At 41.2% G+C, this 21,281-nt stretch overlaps 3 protein-coding genes across 6 annotated transcripts; 2 read left to right on the top strand and 1 right to left on the bottom strand.

Annotated features, from left to right (window-relative positions):
• Positions 1–2,498: 2,498 nt before the first annotated feature.
• LOC135498179 (uncharacterized) lies at positions 2,499–11,016 on the bottom strand. 2 transcript variants are annotated; one of them, XM_064788388.1, is made up of 2 exons: positions 10,953–11,016; positions 2,499–5,144 (listed from the first exon to the last, which is right to left on the bottom strand). In XM_064788388.1, exon 2 carries the CDS (start codon positions 5,055–5,057, stop codon positions 3,525–3,527), a length of 1,533 nt encoding a protein of 510 aa, XP_064644458.1. In that variant the 5' UTR covers positions 5,058–5,144; positions 10,953–11,016; the 3' UTR covers positions 2,499–3,524. The 2 variants fall into 2 exon arrangements, with proteins under 2 accessions (XP_064644458.1, XP_064644451.1); XM_064788381.1 differs by lacking the exon at positions 10,953–11,016 and adding an exon at positions 5,314–5,485.
• LOC135498191 (uncharacterized) lies at positions 10,802–14,039 on the top strand. Of its 2 annotated transcripts, none has more exons than XM_064788400.1 (4): positions 10,802–10,997; positions 11,454–11,664; positions 12,665–12,762; positions 12,982–14,039. In XM_064788400.1, exons 1-4 carry the CDS (start codon positions 10,925–10,927, stop codon positions 13,416–13,418), a joined length of 819 nt encoding a protein of 272 aa, XP_064644470.1. In that variant the 5' UTR covers positions 10,802–10,924; the 3' UTR covers positions 13,419–14,039. The 2 variants fall into 2 exon arrangements, with proteins under 2 accessions (XP_064644470.1, XP_064644478.1); XM_064788408.1 differs by lacking the exon at positions 10,802–10,997 and adding an exon at positions 11,192–11,255.
• Positions 14,040–14,859: 820 nt separating this feature from the next.
• On the top strand, positions 14,860–20,626 carry LOC135498164 (cytochrome P450 10-like). Of its 2 annotated transcripts, XM_064788368.1 has the most exons (11): positions 14,905–14,989; positions 15,579–15,714; positions 15,985–16,104; positions 16,431–16,656; positions 17,094–17,284; positions 17,741–17,942; positions 18,193–18,364; positions 18,594–18,760; positions 19,094–19,175; positions 19,408–19,617; positions 20,058–20,626. In XM_064788368.1, exons 3-11 carry the CDS (start codon positions 15,993–15,995, stop codon positions 20,163–20,165), a joined length of 1,470 nt encoding a protein of 489 aa, XP_064644438.1. In that variant the 5' UTR covers positions 14,905–14,989; positions 15,579–15,714; positions 15,985–15,992; the 3' UTR covers positions 20,166–20,626. The 2 variants fall into 2 exon arrangements, with proteins under 2 accessions (XP_064644431.1, XP_064644438.1); XM_064788361.1 differs by lacking the exon at positions 15,579–15,714 and having other exon boundaries at positions 14,860–14,989.
• Positions 20,627–21,281: the final 655 nt, after the last annotated feature.

Here is a 21,281-nt window from a genome sequence, read left to right as displayed (position 1 = left end):
ATGTGCAGGGTGGCTATCATGTAAATTGCCATTCAGCCTTTTCCATCTAACCATGCGGCCCATTGTTCCTTTTTTCCCTCCAGCCATAGGTCATTTAAGATGGCGGTCTGTAGAGGTGGCCATTAATGTGATTGGCTAAACGTCCTTTCATTGCCACCTGTCTCTCCTAGTACGATATCATATATCATTTCTAGGGCAATAACCGCCAGACCTGCCAATTAACCGTGCGGTTCTCAGCTTGCCTCTGGCCATAGCATTTCTCGCCATTATCAAAGCGAAATTTATACTGAAAACCAAGGGAATGGAAATCCATTGATACATATACTAGACAATATGAAGGTACATTACAATGTATGCTTGGCTTAGACCGGTAACGGATGGACGGGGGGGGGGGGGGGGGGAGTAAGTTACTCTCTTTTGCTGTCATATTTAACTGAAATAAAAACAATTTAATTTGGATACCTTTTGGATGACAGTTTTTTATCGTAGTAAATTGACACAATGTTGGCCTGCGTATTTCTCTCTCTTCCATATGCTGGACACCTGTTGTCTCTCGCAGTTCCTGTACAGGTACCACTCACAAGAACACCACATTTTATGCTAAGTAGTGGTCACTCCTATTTTGATGGAGAAAAAAAGGGCCGAATCCCCGGGGTAAATGTTCCGTTGGTCAATGGAACCTGCACTCGAGATCTCTGATACGGCATGTACATGGTCGATCAGTGAGATAAAGATAAGAGTGTCGATCAGTGATCATTGTCTGAAGATGGATAGTGACCGAGCATATTGGATTATCAGATAGAGCTGTCTCTGCATTCGGGTCTACCACCACCACACGGAGACTCGTTGAACAATCGACGGTCATTGTTTGTACGGCAGTCATTCAGAACACTCGCAAAGGGTCGACCATGAGTGCCTTCTCCTCAATATTCAGAGTCGGAACACGTACTGAAATTGCTTGAGCAGGCGACGCTTGAGAGTCATCATACCACGCGACCGTTGGTGCCTCCCATGTGGATGATTCACCAGCTTCCCGTGTATTTCCCAAATCGTTCCAGGCATCAGTCAGCTAAATTTTTCCGAATCGTTCGCTTAAAGTCAAACAAGTTTCCGACAGACTTCCTTTACCAAGACTTCACGTCGCGCATCAGAGGTTATCATCGCTTATTTTGTGTCCTTCCCCGTTTCATTCCCCGTTAGTGTGTATCCTCCCAGAGGCTTTGTTACACGTCAGTGCTTGTACAGTTCCCGCCCCGTTCCTGCCATTGCGTTCCTGTACACGGGACTACGATACGGGCAGGAGTAGGTCACCCACATTAGGTAGCAGTGGTGGTCAAATTTGAATGTCTTTCCTCGTTTCCTATACAACGAATCACCTCAGACAATTACGCAAACCAAAATGCCTCTCCTGCGACGTGAAGTGACTCTGATTGGTGCAATTACATGAGAAGTCTGTGTCCTGCCACCAACGGCGTAAATAGTAACTCATATTAACTTGGAAGTAACCATTTCTACAATTGCTTCCTGTATCGTCTTTGATACGGATTTGACTTCGAAACCAACTCCCTGCTCAAGTGGAATTCGTGGCTTTCGTGGCTTGCTGAGGATATTAGGGTTGGCGGGATCTCAATTTACGTTAATGATATATAACACCTTCCAAAACTATGGTAACTACATGTATTGCAAGTCAAGTATTCCTAAAGGATCACTCTCCAACAAAGCACCTCATAAGCATAATTATAATTTTCGTTTTTCAGTAGTGGGGGGGGGGGGTATGCAGTCTTTTATCAAAAACGAAAACGATCGTTCGTGTTTTTTATTTGCCCATGTACGAAATAGTTTTGATTACGACTCTTAGTCCATTCGTGCATGATATGCTCGTATCCCTCTTTTTTGGCTCTGGCGCGCGAAACATTTGTTGGATTCCTTTAAAATTTGATTTATACTTGGTCAAGAAATAAACCGTACAGAGCAGAAAATGTCCAAATTCAATACACTACGTCAATGTACTACGTCAGAGCCCAAAACGTGGTGAACAACGCATTCACGAATTCAATGGACTTTAATCCCGAAATGAATCTAACAGGTAGGATCTGTGAAAGTCGTAATCTCTACGAGTGGTGAATGATTTCCGAAATTTTCTTTCTCCAAACTTGTTTAATCTTCCTAAGTGAGACCGCGAAACTTTACCCACAATTCGGATATAGACTTGTTGACGAGCACTAGCTTTATGACAGAAGGATTTTCATTTAATTACGAAGAAGGCGATTTGATGAAATTTGGTGTCTCCTACCCAATTCTCGTGAGAGGTACTCAGGTAAAACAGGATACAAAGATTTCAAGTATATCCGGAATAAAAACGTTAAGATCAGTTGGTGCATCGTGCATCATTTGACATTTTCGACCCCAAAATTTGATTTAAAGTGCCTTTGGTAGTTTCGTATGTGCACTGCAGTTGCTTACCGAATCGCCTTTCAAGTACATGTATTTTTCTTCATATCAAGGATTTATTTTACTATACATTCATAAACTAATGGCATGGTCCCTCCAACTATAAATCCCGGAATTACCGTAGTTGAAGAATTGAGTACAAACAGAAACAAAAAGAATGAGGTGGAAATTATACAGTCAGAAAGACCTCACCTTTGCAGACAAGCGGTTTTACATTCGCAGTTGCTGCGGTATTTGTGCCATTTTTTGTTGTCTGTCTGAAAACGCATTAAAATCCTCATTTACTTTCCTCGTTAACCATCGTTTACATCGCAATTACCGAACGAGATGACAATGGCGGGATGATTCATTTCTGTCAGGTGCTAACCGCCAGCTCGTATTTAAACGCCAGACAAGACGATTAAATTCAATTTCAGATATGATTTTTGTTGGATTACATGCATTAGTGATATGGGCTGGCACGAAAAATCGAAAAGGGGAAGTCTCTCTTCAAAAACAAATGCTCCTAGTGTAGTTGTGGTCTACCAGGGCCGTATTTTGGGGGTGAAAGTGCGCCCAGATGTCTCCGAATAACCTGGTTTCATGCTGATTTGGGCTTTTTTGGAAAAGTAGTCGTGCTCAACTTAAATACGGCCCTGTCGTTGCAATGAAAATTTACAAAGAACGAATTACATTCTACATGTACATGTACATGTATTTTCTTAGCGTCACTGTTGACATATAGAATTACTTCGATTTACCATGTAATTCCTCCTTCCCTAAATTCGTTCACTAATCCCATCCGTTTTCCCACACAAATAGTGTCTTTGCGGCTTCAAAATCCTACACGTAATCAAAATATTTAATTGAATTATGTAAAGCATTTTGCTGCAATTAACACTAATCGTTGACAGGCGTTGATTGACAAGTTAAATTATCAACGCTATAGCCTGACTTCTGCAATCAAAGACACGTTGTTAATAATGTTCGATATCATTTTTCAAAATAATCTGTTATCCGATCAATCCAATCTGAATTCTGATTTCATGAACACAAAGCCATTGATGGAAAATGAGACTACAGATGTGTCCATTTCAGCTACAGGACATCTTCAAGAGCTGTTCCTTTAAAAGAAACACGTACACTTCTGCCAGCTCATCGGGAACATGCATCTTGGAATAGGAGAGCTGAAACTGTAGTTTCCCGTTCAAAGTTGTGATGTAAAAAGCGAACAGATCAGGTCCTCTTCCACCATTTACGCAAACGAAGTCCTCGGCCGTTACCGCGGCCTCTTCCTTACTCCCTGCCAAAAATGTCACATTTCCTACATTTGAAATGCTAATGAAGTTCTGTCCGACTGTCTGGCCATCACGGAGACTGTCAAACAAGGCATCTTCATTTATTGCATCTGCGATAGCTTGGCGACCTTTAATCATTTCCTTCACCTCGTTGTCGAGAGAATGCGTCATTTTCCAAAATGTTGCGTCCACTATTTCTGATGTTAGCCTGATTCGACAATGACAGTCGGATTGAACGGCCCCATGTTGTTTTGGAGTAAAGGGCGGATCGGCATAGCGTCTGAGGTCAACTGTAAACGGCGCTTCGAATGCAAAGGCGTCAGACTTCATAACCCCTACCTTAGTCAGGAACTGGAAGGTCCCCATCGCGATTGCCATTACACAGACGCTGTTCATCGTCACGTGTTGTTGTTTGGCCACCTTGATGATGGACGATGTTTCAGTTCCATTTACTTCAAAGGACTCTAACCCGGAGACAGCTCGTGGATTATCCGGTTTGTACATGGCCATGAACTTACTTGTGAATTCTTCCATCATATAGTCTGATTTAAAAGCTGTTGACTGAAATTCTGCTTTCGCAACATCATCTTCCGTATACAGATCTTCTCGCGCAGGCATCAAGGGCAGGCTCTTTGGCTCCGCTTGTTCTTCACGCGAATTCGTCGTATACTCCTCCAGGTAACCTATTAGAGTAGGAAAGACGTCCGCAAAAATTGATCTCCCGTCAATTACACAATGCTGGAACGCGAAAATGAATCGATAGATATATTGCTCTGGACCTTTTCTCTCACATTGGAGCATACGGACCTTCCAAAGTAGATCCTGCTTACGGAATTGTTCACCTTCCAGATCTTCAGCCGCAGCTTTGACGTCAGAATTCCGTAAAACCTTCCAATCAACCGCGTCTGGCACCTCGGCAAAATATCTTACGCCACCTCCCTCGATGACGGCCATGCGCAAAGAAACGTGCCTTTGCTGTAAACGTCTAATGGCTTCAGCAACCTGTTCCTCCATGATTTCCATTTTTGAATGGAGGTGTAGACGGCTGATTATTACATACTCGCGTTCAAAATAGAAGTCTTCCAGCTTGCCTAACCTCCGTAATAGCTTCGATCTGGTTGGGTTTTTGTTATTGACACTCTCCTGAGTCTGAGAATATCTCATTGAAGTTGTTACGGATGGGTTACCGAATCGGCATTTTCCCTCCACTGCCGAGGATCCTGCTAAGTTGAGGATCAAGTATTTCCTTTTTGACTGCCTGTGTACTCGGTATCTGATTGGACTATGTGCTAAGCAGCTTGTAGGGAAACGTCTTAGAAGTCGAAACATCTTGGGTCCACTCGATCGCCGGATTTCTGTAACTGTTCCTGCCTCGATTCACATTGGGTGGGCAATCTAATAACAGCTAGCAGCAACCTAGAAAAATAAAGTGCTGTATAACGCCAGGTCAACAAAATAATCTACGAGCCCTGATGATACAATACCAGGGTGATTTTAATGTATGCGACGTGCATTATTCAGTGTGTGCAATTTGGTCGAGAATTTGAAACTAACACAGGTCTAAATCAGGGCGGTTCGTTATCACCTCTGTTATTCCAACTGTTCACCAATGATATTGTAGCAGAATTGGGAAAAGCTTTTACAAAAACGGGCGATGTCCTGAGAGATATATATATTCTACTATTCGCCGATGACATGATCCTCATGGCAAATAGTCCTGAGGAGCTTCAAGATCTCATCGACGCCTTAATGGAATACTCTAATAAGTGGGGCCTCTCGGTCAACCAAGGTAAACTAAAATCATTGTGTTCAGAAAAATGGTATTTTAGCAGCTAGGGAGAAATGGCATTATGGTCACGGAGCGATTGAGGTCGTGGACGCATGTAGGTATCTTGGTATGCTTTTCCACTATGGTGGGAAATGGTCACAGCTGGTGGAGCAGGCAGCTCATTCGGCCTTCAAGGCACTGTTTACAATGAATAGTCGCATGACAAAATTTAAATATATCGATGTTAAAAATAGACATATTCAACACCGGTGTGATCTGTGTGACATGGCTTTTCTAAATGTCAGGTCATTGAAAAGGTCCACACTGACTTTCAAAAAAGGTTACCGAGTGTTAGATAAATCACCCCCAATAACGCTGTGCTGGCAGAGTGTGGGAGACTACCAGTCTCAAAGGAAACACAAATTATAATAACTAAATATTGGCTGAAACTGCTGGAGATTGATGACGATAGGTATCCGAAAAAATTGGTCGGGGCAGGTCGAGGACCTACTACAGGGCCTAGGTCCAGGAGATGCATTGGCTGCACATGGGGTCGGGAATAAACGGCAATTCCTATCCCTTGTGCGTCAACGAATCAAAGACTGCTATCAGCAAACCTGGAATACCGAGTCTAGGGCTATGAGCCGGATGCAACTTTTTGTTGATATAAAAGAGAACACCATCTTTGAAGTTTCGGCGCACTTACAAATTAGTAGTAGTAGCAACCGGAAGACAGTTGGCCTAACCAGAATGAATTGCGCCGCATATAATCGTATTGTAATATGTCATCATAAGTGTTACCATTTGTTACCATAAATGCTACTTTGTTACCATCCTCCTACCTTATGTATAACCCTGTACAACAGGCCAGTTGGCCTTATTGTCAATAAATTCATTCATTCATTCATTCATTCATATCTGACTAATTGGAAGGATTTTGATGTCAGCCAACCGTAACTAATTTCATATTGAACATCGTGGAACAGCCAATATTTCCAACTCCGCCGTGGTTATATTTCTTCGATATCTCAATACGGTCTAAGTTTGTAGGCACTTTGATGTCTGATGGCAGTAAAGGGACAAAGTTATGATAAGACAGTATTGATATCAATTGCATCTTAGCCTTATTAGACACTCATCAGTAGTTGCATAGATTGTGCACCTGTCTATCGATCGTCCCTTAAACCCCCAGTTATACGTGTCCCGTAACGTCGAAACTTGTCGCGACGTATACACAGTCAAAAGTGTCCATGCGTGGGTCTATATTAACGGCGACCTATCATCAACGTTCCATCCATGGGGCCATCCCTTGATAGATTATGGAGAATCCCCATCATAGATCCATCGATGGAACCCATGGTCATATCTACCATGGGTTCATTATTGCAGGGGAAGAATGTTTTCCTTGTCAGGTCAATGCTCAGGCAAAAGGTCGGAAACCTTTTCCAGGGTGGAACGAAAACATTAGAGAGCTTAGAGAAAGGGCGCTGCTTTGGCACAACATCTGGAAGGCCGGGGGGTCGCAAAGGCAAGGGGTCGTATTCGAGATCCGTAAAACGACTAGGGCGAGATACCACCATGCCGTCAAACTCTCCAAAAAGGAGAATAAGGTAGCTGAGAGTAATAGAATAGCAATGGCATACCTGGAAAAGAATGACAGCGACTTCTGGAAGTTGATCAATAGGGGAAAAAAGAAGAAACAGACCTACGCGGTGAGAATTGATGATGCTATGGATGACAGATCCATCGCGGATAGGTTTGCTGTTAAATATGAGGCTTTATATTCATCGGTTGGTTACGACGAGGATCAGATGAGTGATATAATTAAAGACTTGGACAACGACATAGACTTTAGATGTGAAACTAACAGATGTGGGTGCATTAGCCACACTATCTCAGCAGTTGAAGTTCGATCTGCTATTTTCAAACTGAACAAAGGAAAACATGATGGTGGGAAGACTCTATTTAGTGACCATTTGATACATGGTACAGAGGTACTCGACAAGAAGCTAGCGGAGCTTTTCACGCTCATGTTGTCCCATTCTTACATACCAGAGGCATTCAAAAGGTCGATTATAATTCCTATCCCCAAGAACAAGAGAAAGTCTATTAACGATTCTGATAACTATAGAGGAATCGCATTAAGTAGTGTCTTATGTAAGGTGTTAGACCACATCATTATGGAAAAATGCCCTCAGGTTTTTTGCACATCTGATCTGCAATTTGGGTTTAAGAAAAAGAGTTCTACCACCCAGTGTACATTTGTGCTCAAAGAAGTTATTGATTATTATCTCTCGCATGGAAGTAATGTTTACGTGACGTTATTAGATGCCAGTTGTGCATTCGACAGGATTGAATACACCAGGCTGTTCAACTTGTTAGTAAAAAAGAAATGTTGTCCACTGATTGTGAAATTTCTGGCAACGCTGTACACGTGTCAATATGTCCAAGTAAAATGGAAGGACACTCTAAGTAGGGTAATTAATGTAAAAAATGGTATAAAGCAGGGTGGAGTAATGTCCCCTATTTTATTCTGCATTTACTCGGATGAAATGCTACTTGACTTGAAACAGTCGAGTTACGGATGTTATATTGGCCAACAATTTGTAGGGGCATTGGCGTACGCCGATGATGTAGTTCTATTGTGCCCCACTAGACATGGCATGCAGGAAATGCTTAAGATTTGTGATAGATATTCCGAGGAGTATAGATTATTGTTCAATGTCATTAAAACACACTTCCTATTGTTTGGAAAAGAAGCAGCCGATACTTTTTTAAGGTGGCAAAACAACAGACTTGAGGTAGAAGATATAGCAAATCACCTGGGCCATATCATAGGCCCCCACGCCGAGCAGACACTTATTGATCAAGCTATTGGAAACATGATTGCCCGAACTAATGCACTTGTCTCTGCATTTGGTCATTGCGACATTGATGTAAAATATCGCCTGTTCAAAACATATGTCATGTGTTTATACGGCAGCGTACTGTGGGATTTTTCTTCTAGGCACATGGATAGACTGCTTACGACCTGGAGGAAATGTATAAGGAAACTATTCAAATTACCGTATCGGACACACTCAAATTTGTTGCCTACTATATGCCGGGATATCAATCCGGAATTTCAGATGCACAGCAGGTTTTTAAAATTTTTTAAGACTGCTCTGAGAAGTAATAATGAACTGGTTGAACTGTCTGCGAAATTAGTCATTTACGGAAGTAGTTCCTCCGTCGGGGGAAACATCAATGTACTATGTGAGAAGATAGGGACCGATAGGGACAACCTTATTAGAATGGGTAACAAAGTTGGTGATATCGAAACGAATGACATAGGCAGTGTGATCAGGGATCTTATACTGATGAGAGACAGGGGTGACTATCACCTCTTTGATAGAGATGAGCTGTCAGATACTATTACGCATCTAGCATGCGAATGATAAGTTGACCTTTGCCCCCCCCCGCGGCAGAGGATCCATGAGAATTTTTCTTTCATAAATAGACTTTGATACATGTATTTTGTTTTTACGTTCTTGTCTTGTTCAATGCACCTTTTCTTGTAAGCGCACAATGCACAATACTGTAAAATGTACAAGAGTACGATAAATAAACTATATATATATATTGATCCATGGGTGGAATCCGTTATAATTCTTTGGACGGGCCATCAGGAATTTTATATTCGAATATTAAGTGAACTATACTCTTATTTTTTCCCGAATTTGGAATACTGTCACTAAAATGGATTTGTACATGTACTTTGATTCATACTTTCATTTTTATGGGATCGTCATTGGGCCAATGATGGAACTCTCATCAATGGAATGTCCATTGGCCATCAGTGAATCTACCATGGGCCATCATAGAATATATGATCATATCCTTCCATGGGCCCATTAAAGATTCATCCACGACACTATGTTCACCACCTGGGCGTATGGTGCTGACAGGTGCCAGATGCTCAGGATGATTAACGCAGCACTGCGGTAAGATTTGGCCAATAAACCCTTAATAAATTGACCACGCTTTCGTCCCCTCGGCTTCTTTAGTCAGTTATTTCTGCCTAATGATGCGTTTAACGCAGAAAGCAACGAGGCACTACATAGCCTCTTAAGTCACAATCATGTTATATGACAAAAAATCCCGTTACTTTTTGTCAAAGGAGAAGTACTAAAACATGGCTTTATATAAAGGTGAGTGGTTCGTTTGGTACATGTACTTGTACATGTAAATTTAGACAGTGCTGTCATTTTTATAAGGAAAGCACACTTTGGTCTCCTTGGAATCATCAGCAAGTATTCAGGCTTAAACCCAGAAGAAAAGAGTAAGGACTAATTGATTGTTGCCTTTTCCCCGAGCCTTGAAATGTGCCTCGAAAACGCGTGCAAAACACATGATCGAATGCTATCTTAGATGAATGATTAAAAAGCGTTTAATCACCAGATGCAGCGGTTAGTTTAGCATTCTAGAACATTTTTTTCTCAATTTTGGCGCTATATATACCAATTTATGACTCCGGGTGATGCTCGCTTTTGTCTACGACACGGTCTATGAATTCCGCATTGGCACAATAAAGACAACTCTGGTGATATCATAGCAAAAGCATTTGTATTACACACAAACTCCATCTACCGGACTGCTGAAACTCGTTAGCGATTACTGCTAGAGGGTACCACTCCAATGCCAATACCGCAAGCAACATTGGTCGAAGGCAGGGACATCTCCAGAGTTTCCAACCAACCTAAAGGTCCAATAAAACGCTTCCATGTCATGTTTGTAAATCGAGGATATAGGCAAGCCAGTGCGATGCATCCTGACGTAACCAGTAGTTGTAAATATCTCCATATTTCAATATACGATGTAGGAGTATCAAAAACCTGTATCTCTGGATGGTGCGATGTGGCCTGTGTCATATTTCTTGATCGGTCAGTACCAGCATCATTTCGTTGAACTTTACAGTCAGCGCGTAACGGGAAATCTCAAATTGAGTTTTAAATATTTGAACGGACAAACCTGACTTTTTGATAAAAAGGGAAATCTCGTTTTCATTTTCGCCATATGCTTGATATTTATGTTCAGTCGGATGTGTCTTTCTCAAAAGCTACTATTTGCTCGCCTGGTGACGTCGAATCCAAATATTTTCTATAAAACGGTCACAACACCATATCAATGCAAACATGTCCAATTCGAGCATTGCCTAAACCGTGCTTAGTTCGGTACTTAATCCGCGAACGTGCTGTGTTGCCACCAAATAGGTCAAAAACCAAATATGAACAGGCCCTTAGCCATATAGCATAGCCAACTAAAATATGCTATAGGGTCAATGTAAGGTTAGTGGGATAAACCTCACATGACGAATTAATATTCTAGTACTGAGAGAAAACAACATATCGTCTGTTATATGTCCTCGAATTTCAATATGACGTAGAAAATGATGATGGATTTTGAAAATAACCCACGAATACTTCACATTTTCCCTTGGATTGTATCAGTTTCCTTGCCAGGTAGGACAAAGTCGACTCGGTCGATGCATGCGTCAATGAGACCTTATTTTATAGTGAATATCAAATGGCACAGTGTGCACCTGCATTTTTTTCAAATTCAGCAGCTGTTTTGTAACTTTGTGGAACATGTACATATATCCATAATATACATATAAAAAGTACAGTGATGTACTCACTTTGAGTGTACGATTGTGACTTTGAACATTGAGACGATAAATTCAATGCCTTTGATTGGGAAGAGAAGACGAAATAGTAAAGGTATGGAATAATGGAACGCAGAGAGTGTGTACAATGGGGGGGGGGGGGGGGGGCGAACAAGTAGGATCGATGTGGATAAATCTTCTCGCATTATGAAGTAAATTGCTTGGGGTTACTGGTGATATTGTTTTCGAGAATCCTTTAAATCTATTTGGTTATTTCTGATAACGATTTTGGCAACGATTTTTCCCTTTCAAGCATGTGTGTCGGCGAGCAAGAAAGGTTTCGGAGCTTACTGTTATGCCTACTGCAACACTACAGATCACTTCGTGGAGACATTCCAGTGTCCAGTCTACTGTTGTGGAAATGAACTGAATAAATATTGCTGTAGGAAGTACTTCAAGGCCTTTGGTGATTATGAAGGATATTCGAACACAGGATGTGCGTCATCAATGCAATATCTAACATGGTAAGGGGTTTTAAAGACAGCTTTACCCTCGTAACAGGAGACAAGACCACAATTGATTTTTTAAGCCTTTTAGCAGTTAAATTGCCAATATTTATTTGACCGCGACGCATCAAATACTGCGTGGGGTTGTGAATCTGAAATTTTGATATGATATTTCGGACAGTCGGGCAAGTAAATGGTGAAAAATAAACTGGTAGTTGACCGCGGAAATTTTTTGATAATCGACAAATAAGACAGACATTGATATTTCCGCTCTTTTCAGCCAACTGGCAGAAAAATCTCAAAACACGCCCCCTATTACCCAATTAGCAAAATTCGAAATTAATTTTTTCATCAAATAATTTCTTTATATCTGTAGACTTGCCACAACAAATATTTTTTCAATACCTCTCCAAATATGTACTTGAGAGTTAAAAACATGCACTCGTCTAATTGATAGGCCTCGACCTATGAATATTCATTAGTGGTCTTGTCTCACAAGGTGATAACGTTACCATGGACTACACGCAGCTGCTCGATTAAACTGATTGAATGTTAAGTCAATAATATATGTTTGTAATTGGTTTGGACAGGGTTATTCAGAACTCATATTTCAACCATCTTGAAGTTAACTTCACCATGGCATTTACCTGAATCAACTAAAGCAGACAATGCCAAGATACTACCAAGTATCAAGTATAAACAAGTTACTTATATTTCTCTTGCCATGATCTACACAATGAATTGTCGGTGTGAACAGCATAAAAAGTACGCAATGGATGGTGTGTACATGTAAACGACAATTGCTACAAAATGACTATAATCAGAAGTAACTTCTAACAATTGAAAGCTGAGTAGAAAACTTCAGAAAACTACTCCATGCCATTCGTTTACACCTGTAATGACCAGATGTGCCATGGTGATGCCCATTTTTCACTCTTGCCTCCTGTACACCATCCTATATCTTATATTCTATATCCCATGTCTCATACTCTATAGAATCCTTTCATTCCATTTTTAGGATATGGATTGCCCTTGGAGTGATCATTGGCCTCATCCTTGTCAGCCTGTTGTCTGCGCTATGCATGGCGTTAGTTAATTATAAAAAGAATGGCAAAGGTTTGTACGGGGAAACGTAAATTTTGAACTTAGTTCGAATGCTACGAGTCGCCTAGTGCATCAGCAGCTTCATCCGCAAATATGTCGGTTCCGTGCTTGTAGTTGGATATTAATAGTTTTATGCTGTGTTTGAAGTTGGATAAAAAGCTCGTAGTTGGATGAAAAGCTCGAAGTTGAATCCACTTTCTTAGCTATTAACGGCTGTCCATTTCATTACAGTGACAACCACAACTACAGTGTCGTCCGGAGCTCTTTCTAACCGCACACCAAACCTTCCCCAAAACAGACCTGCTGCAGCGAGTCCACCCGCAGGAGAAATATCCACCATAGCATACGTGGAGGAGTGCCCGCGGTACTCCCCGAGATACTCCAATACATACCACGATGCGTTTAGTACGGAACCACCAAAACCACCACCATATGCGGAGGTAGCGGATCTACCGCGCTATTCCAGTTTGGGACACTATCCAGATGAAACTTTCCAGTCTCCACCGAGTTATGCACTTAACAACCAGGAGCAGCCGGTTATCTTAGACAATCGAGGGAACGCCAGTCGACAGGGAAACAGCCGTGCTAGTAATACTAGTAGGCCTACATCAACTAGGTCGTCAGTCATCCACGTTGCGCCAGCCGCAGATAGGAACGATACGTCATGAATGACGTCAATACGTTGACTCCTTGGAGCCAAAAACAATCCATACCCGATCATACGTGTAGTGTTCATGTATTTTTAGACCTCTGTATAAACCAATTCTCAGCCAGTAAAGATATACCTCGTTCACTCCCAAGCATTATTGGTGATTAAGTCGTTTTGTTCAGTTTATCTTATTAGCACAGAGTAAAAGCTAAGCTGCATACATCTGTGGATGTATCATGAACTATTGCTCTATACGGCCCGATTTAGAGTTTTCGTCACAGTAGTTGTTGAGAGTGAGTGAGTTCGCCTTTGCTGACATTCCGCTACAAAGGGAGATGAAAAACAGAATTGATGTTATCAAAAAGGTATATATAATGAATGTTCATTTTTGTCCAGTACCACCTAGGAAAATATGGAATGTTCTTAAAGAGGAAAGTGACTGTAAAAAATTCTTGGATACACTGTCTGTATATATTATTTTGTGTAAAAAGGAATGACGTTTTTGCCTGTATATATAAAGTACTGTCGTAAATAAATCAAAATGCTACATTGTAACAACAAAATCCGGTTCAATATCGCGCTTAATTACTTTCAACTGGTTTAGATAACAAATGCATTATCAACAAGTCTTCATCGATGCACTCAGCCTTGACATCATAGTATTCTGGGCAATAAATCTGATAAACACGATAAACCAACAGCAATGTAAAATTTGTTGAAACAATGAATGCGTACGGACTGAGAGGGTACTGACTGTAAAAGTAGTTCTTAGACGCGTCTGCAACTCTCGGTCAATCATCTTCCCTGTGATAAAGGCATTGCGATCAAGGTAGACGCGGCGGGCAGAAAATGCATGCTGCATACCGTCTGCAGACTGGGGGTTTTCTCATGAGTCAATAAAATCTAAGGTCTGGAATTAGGGGACCATATCAGTAGCTGCTTTGCGCCAACTTTTTTTTAAAGTTTGTTTTCTTATATTTGAATTACCTGTGAATCATCTTGCAGGAAGAAGTTTTTTTTGGGTGTGCATGGCAGATGGCGTACTTAATACAGGACATGTATATTTGTATAGGCCTGTTGTGCCTCGTGCGCCTGGTTGATTGTTGATGTTTATTACTACAGTCCTGGTCACAAGATACATCCTAGCTGATAAGCATCATGCAGGCCCTACGTGCTTAATCCGTGCGAGTCACACATACATGTAGCGTGCCAGTGGATGCACTTGATTCACAGTTAAAGGAATTTAGGCCTACACCCCAACTCGTGGTGTATCGCACGCCTGTTTGCACAAAGGCCTAGATAATCTTTGTTCTACCGTTTGGCATATTCCTGAAATGGCCTCTTATTTTGTGTGAAAATCACATGGCAACTGTTGAGATGGTCCCCTAATTCCAGACCTTAGACTCTATTGACTCATGAGAAAACCCCCAGTCTGCAGACGGTATACAGCATGCATTTTCTGCCCGCCGAAGGTAGACGTCCATTTTCGCGAATTAAATGGTTCCAGAAGGTCGGCCCATTCTGATATTCTCTGCGAATTTTCGGATGGATTACTAGTTCCTTTTTATTTGGATTAATGAAAAACAAAAGGTGAGTTTTACAAAAGTAATTGGCACGCTTTTACACCTGAGTGACTTCGCGATCAACTGGCGTTATATTCGAAAAGTAGATGAGTTCAGGGCAAAATCCATGCAGCATGTGCGTCTATGCCATTGATAGGAACAAAAAAAATTATTCAAACCTTTGTACATGGTATTGCTAGTTTAATTAGCAAATGTTTTCCAGATAATGAAGAAAAAAATTGTGAAAACCTAAAGTTTTGTTAAATTTTCCTGAAAACCTCTGCGCATCCTGACATAAGCAGTGATTTGCAATATACTCCGCCCCTCGGAATGGGAGTATCAAAACCTGATCTCAAGATGACCTCTACCGGGCGCATATTAATGTTATTATGTACGCTGTATCCGAGAGAGATTCGTTGTACGAGAAATTAGTGAAATTTTCTAAAAGGTGGTCGATTATTTATCGACGACCTTTTTTTAGTACATTATCTTTGTACTTGGTCGTTCCTCACTACTAAGGGTTGCCAAACCTGCCAAGTACCTCCTCTTGTTTCACGACATAACTAATAGATTATATAAATCTTGAGACACTTATGATATACCTCGATAATTCTTAGCATGCACCGCTAACAGGGAAGATACCAAGTGGTAACCTCACTGATACAACTACTTGATAAGGATCTAATGGATTTCTGCAGAATCCAGCAATTCTATGTTTATAACAGACCAGATCACCTTTGAGTTTGTCTATAGGTAAGCTTGTCTCCTTTCGAGTTCAATGACCAGAGCGCTGCTGCTTCTAACAACGGAACATCGTGGAAAGCGTGTCATCTTCTTGCGCAATTGTCAGTCTGGGAATCACCACATGAGCAAACCGTACTGCCTAGCCTGTTACCGTAAGAAATAATTGGTGTTTAACTTGATACGTTGGGTAGCATCATCACTGAGTAGTGTCCCATTGCATTTCCTGGAATCCTCCTTTCTTGGAAATCTAGGCATCTTTTGTTGTATTCTTTTCGATAGAAATTGTCATGAAACGCTTCCTACATACCTTAAGTAATGCCGTTGGAAAAGCCTTCTCGAAAATCCCAGGGCCAAGGTCTGTACCACTTCTTGGGACCGTTCTTGAGTATACTGTCTTTGGTAAGTCATCCCTATTTCACTATTCTATTTTTCCAATATGATTTCGTTCGGATTTTGAATTGCTATTTTTTGCTATTGCGTTGGCTCTACTTCACGCATTTTTCGGGTGACAGCATTGTTAAAGGGACTGTGTGATCTCGGACCCTCGTTATCATGTGTGTCAAGATGGGTGGCAGTTGGTATCGACCTAAGATGGCCAAAACCGAAGAATTCCCTTATGACAGCCAACTCAATTACTATTCTACAGAACTTGGAACGAAGTTTTCTTTCTGGTCTCGTCCAATGCATTATAGAGTGGAACACCTCAGTGTTATCAACTTCTTCAGGTAAACACAGTTTCGAGCGGTTCTATAAGGCGAAAGTCGAGAACTACAAGAAGTACGGTAACATCTACCGGGAAAAGATCGGCCCGTTCACACTGGTTCAGCTGTATGAACCTCATGACATCTCGAAGGTGTTCCGGGCCGAAGGAAGGACGCCCGAGCGACCCGCTGTACCCATTACAATCGTGGCCAACAAGCGCGATGAAATACCGCTTGGTCTCGGATCCCTGTGAGTATACGTCTCTATTTCGAGAGGTTCAGTTCCTGTAAAAAGGTTCCTGGTTTTGGTGCATACCGTAAATTATTCATAGAATCTACACCGGTCGCCATCTTGCATTTCAACAGAGTGATGGAAACATGATGCCCGGATGTACACTAAATGTACACAGGCGATATGTACACAATATCGCATGCCAATGTTATCAAGCCCATGATAGCTCCCTATTGAGAAGAAAACATCTATCATCCTCATCCATGCCATTTTGGCTGTTTTAGCTGGAACGGATTCTGTGGCAATCAAAGGAATTTCCATTCACCCAGATCGCGATGTGAAAATTTGCATTCAGTTAGTCATGTTAATTGGCACGCGCAAATGACCCAAAAATTTAAACAGTTTGATGTAATCTAGATTTCACAAAACGATCCCCGCATGACTTTTCTCTTCAGCAACGGAGAGGAGTGGTACAAATTCCGGATGTCCCTCCAGAAACACATGATGCACCCAAGGGCGGCATTTGCGTATCTTCCCCAGCAGAACGAGGTGGCAGACGACTTCGCAAACCTCCTCGCCCAGCTCCGAGATGACGAGGGCACCGTCAGAGATCTCTACTGCCCCATTCAAAGATATGCTATTGAGAGTAAGTCGAGCCATATCGTTCAAGGGTGCTTCCTTGAAAATGAATGATCAATGGAACAGTCAGTGCTTTTGAGAAAAACATCAACCGCTGAAGATTTCGTGTACGATGTAATGTTGATATGTTCACATGGCGGAATGGTGGGACGTTCTCATACAATTCATTTCGGGGCATGGTGAATGTTATAATTCGTGGTAGCTGTAGATACACGAACTTGCCAGTAGGTAGTTTTTTCCAATAAGAGCCATTTCATGGTATTTATCGTTACCGGTAAGTATCGTATATACACCGTTAGATTGTAAAAACTGATAAAATTTTTGAGGGAAATTTCTTGGAGGAAAGCTAATATATCTTCATGATATATATAGATGAGTCCCCTACCTGGATCCAAAAGCTCATACATTAGCCCTACGTCTCGCCACTTAAAATGAAAAGCCAGTTTAACTGTCTCTCTCACAGCAAACAGTGTCATATGTTTTAACGCCCGTCTCGGCTGCCTTGAAAAAGCGATCGTCCCCGGCTCAGATGCCGACATCATCTCAAAAGCCACCTCAAAAGTCTTCCTCGCCATCCAGAAAACAGCCTTCGGTTTTCCATGGTACTTCTTTTACCGTACTAAACAGTACAAGGAATTTGTGAATGGACGGAAGGATAGTGCCAGGTAGGTGAATGGGGCATGAATAAGGGCGCTAACTGCAGTCAGAAATATGTAATGTTCAGCATATCTGACAGTCAGCCCAATTGTTGCTTCCATGTTTAGCCAAAGCAAAATTGTCATAAACGCTGAAATGGCGCCCCCAAGAGGTTGTTTATAACGAAGACGTCGGCGATGCAGAATTCGTAACTATTGAATGGATGGAATGGTACGAAAATGGATTTATCGTGCTTCTTTTTTTAAATTCGTTTTACAGAATCTCCAGTGTGTATGTCAGAAAAGCTTGGGAGAGCCTACAGTCCTCTGATAGGACTACCGACCGTGAGAATGGTCCTAACCTTCTCTGTTCACTCATGGGCTCCGAAAAGTTATCAGAAGCTCAAGTCCATGGTATTCTATCAGACCTATTTACTGCTGGATTTGACTCGGTGAGTCGGTCTACCAATACTATCTCTAAGCTGAGCTCAGCATTCAATGATGAAGGTTTAAAGATTGTTCTCATTGAAATTCATGTTTAGAAATTTAACCTTTCTCATCGCTTTTAAGGAAGAAAAACATACATGTATGTAGGCTACGTTAACAATTGTCAACTTTTGCTATCGTTCCTTAGGAGTTTTTATAGCATTTTTCGCTTGAAACAAATTTGTGTATCCTAAGGTCTCTGGTGCGTTATCGTTTCTGCTGTATAACATGGCAAGGCATCCGGAGAAGCAGCAGCGTCTGTATGAGGAGCTTATCACTGTCATACCATCTGACGGGACTATCACTGAACAAACCTTGGCCAAGATGCATTATCTCAAGTCTTGTCTGAAGGAATCATTTAGGTAATGTCCTAGCAGCATGATACTGGCGTTCTATCTAACAGCTCTATCACTGAACAAACCTTGCCAAGATGCTATATCCCAAAGCATCTTTAAGGTTATATCAGGGTATTGTGGTGATGAAAAGGACACTGTCGCGATGCAGATTGTATAAAAGCTGTCATCAAGACAAACCTTTCATGAACGTACAATAGTGGGGGATTTTTTCAACACATCAGACTGAGTGTGTATTCGTGGTGATTAGCGCTTCGGCAACAAATTGAAATTAATGGAACAACACTGACTAACAAGGTGTTTCCTTCTCGGTCATGTCTTTGGACCTACTTTTTCTTACAGGCTTAATTTTCCAATCGAAGGAGGAACAACTCGAATACTAAACTGTCCCATGACGCTGGCTGGCTATAACGTTCCCAAAGGAGTAAGTCAGTATTTTTGACCAAATTTTTAATTTTTAAAAAACAAAAACGACTATAATTGCAATGTGATTCACACATGCTGATGTACGATACCCGAGTTTGCTACAACACATTTTGGACTAATTGTCCTTTGCAACAGGATCAAAGTGTCCAACACTCCAGATGGTATCTTGTCTCAGCCCTCAAGATATTTGCCACATGTTTACCAGATGATTCATCAAACTTGGTTTCCAGACGATCATTGCCACAAACAACCAGACCATCTGCCGTGATGATATGTATTTCGACCAGCCAGACGAGTTTATCCCAGAAAGATGGCTGAAAGACGGGAGCGCCACCTTACGGCCACCGCCTAGATTCGCCATGTTGCCATTCGGTTACGGCCCAAGAATGTGCATTGGGAGACGGTTTGCTGAACAGGCGATTTATCTTGCACTAATAAAGGCAAGTCGATGGGAATAAGATCATTCCTAAAATCCTAAATGATGTTTGAGTGTCCACATATTTGTTTTCAGACCAAAGTATTAAGAACAAAATTATACGAGATATGTTCGGGATAAAAGGTCCGTCGGATTGTCGACACTCACTTCTTCCGAAGCAGAAAATGAATAGTCATTCCTTTAGAAAACCGTTCTTGATTGGTAACATTTCATGATATGATTACTGTACCGCGCTGAGGAGGGATTCTTTGTTTCAGCTTTGTCAATACCAGCTGAGTCCTTGGCCCTTTTCCACATTTTTTAGTGTTGCCTGTTTTGAAAGGCAAGCGGTTTTGCTTCTTGTCACTTGCAGCCACTTTGTTATTCACTTGCTTCTTAGCACGTTCCCCTTTTGTTCTTCGTCAGATAAAATTTAAGTTTTTATTGGGTTCTTTTTTACTTCAGATTACCAAGAAATTCACGCTTGATTACAATGGAGAACCAGTGGGAATGTTGAACAGAGTTTTCACTCTGCCGGACAGACCTGTTGATATTATCTTCAAGGATAGGTAGTGATACAATGAAAAAACTAATTTTTTCAAGCCAAATCTAAGAGGTCGTCTAAGAAATACCCAAGAGGCCAATGAAGTTTTACAGAATATTTGCGACGGTCCTTAGGTGAAGGAAAGGACAATCAGGTTGTTTTTCTGCTGACAATTCACTATTTCAGTGTATTTAACACTTTAGGTTCAGAAAATGTATGCTTCTTGCAGACTGCACAAAGTCAAAGGAGAAATGCGTATGACAACAACAAAACCTGTCCTAAAAATACCAGGGACCCAACGGCCTACTACAAGAAAAGAAATTGTGTGTGCATGGACCTGTGTACAATGTACTAACAGGTAATTCCTCTCATATTCAGTAGGTTTCCCAACGCGGTAACACTTTCTTATATCGTATTCTTCAATAAGTATTACGGAATGAAGTATAGATATATATAAAAGAAGAAGAATTCTCGCCGTTCTTATGAAATTATAATATTCTGTTTTTTTGGTAACTCTACTTTGCATAGATGTTAAATAGAATATGAAAACATAATCACAACGTTGCTCGACATCCTATCGTCTTTGTAGTCGGTTTCTTTATGATTTTTTCTTCCTTCTACAAGAATAGAGCAGTTTCTGCGGGGTTTGTTGCATTTTATTTTTTGGTAAAATAGAGCTTGTGTAAATGACAACACCTAAAAACAGTAAACATCGGCAACACACATACATGTACAGTGTATATATAGCGGTATTACTTTGTTAAAGTGAAAGAGACTGCTTTTCAAAAGGAATATAATTGGGTTTTGAAAATTGATAGATGCACTGTTTCCTCATAGGTGTAAGTATTTTTAATCAGAATGGGAGTATTATTAAGAAAAGGGAAGCCATCTAAAGGGAGACAGTACCCAGGGAGATGTAGGTTGGTTAGATGACATTTACAGAGTCGCCGACAGGGGTATCTCCTATCGCAGAGTATATCGAAACTATTCACGCGGGTATGAAGATATAATCATTGCTGAATCAAGCACGACCGTGCCCTCAGCAACTGCGCATACTATAGTCACATGAAGACCACTATTCCCCCCCCCCCCCCCCCGATCATGTTTCAAGTCTTCCTTTGACATATCTGGTGTGATGTATGAAG

This window comes from Lineus longissimus, chromosome 1, assembly GCF_910592395.1.
Source record: "Lineus longissimus chromosome 1, tnLinLong1.2, whole genome shotgun sequence".
NCBI lineage: Eukaryota > Metazoa > Nemertea > Pilidiophora > Heteronemertea > Lineidae > Lineus > Lineus longissimus.
The sequence above is the reverse complement of the archived record's forward strand: the minus strand, read 5'-3'. Positions and strand labels throughout refer to the sequence as shown.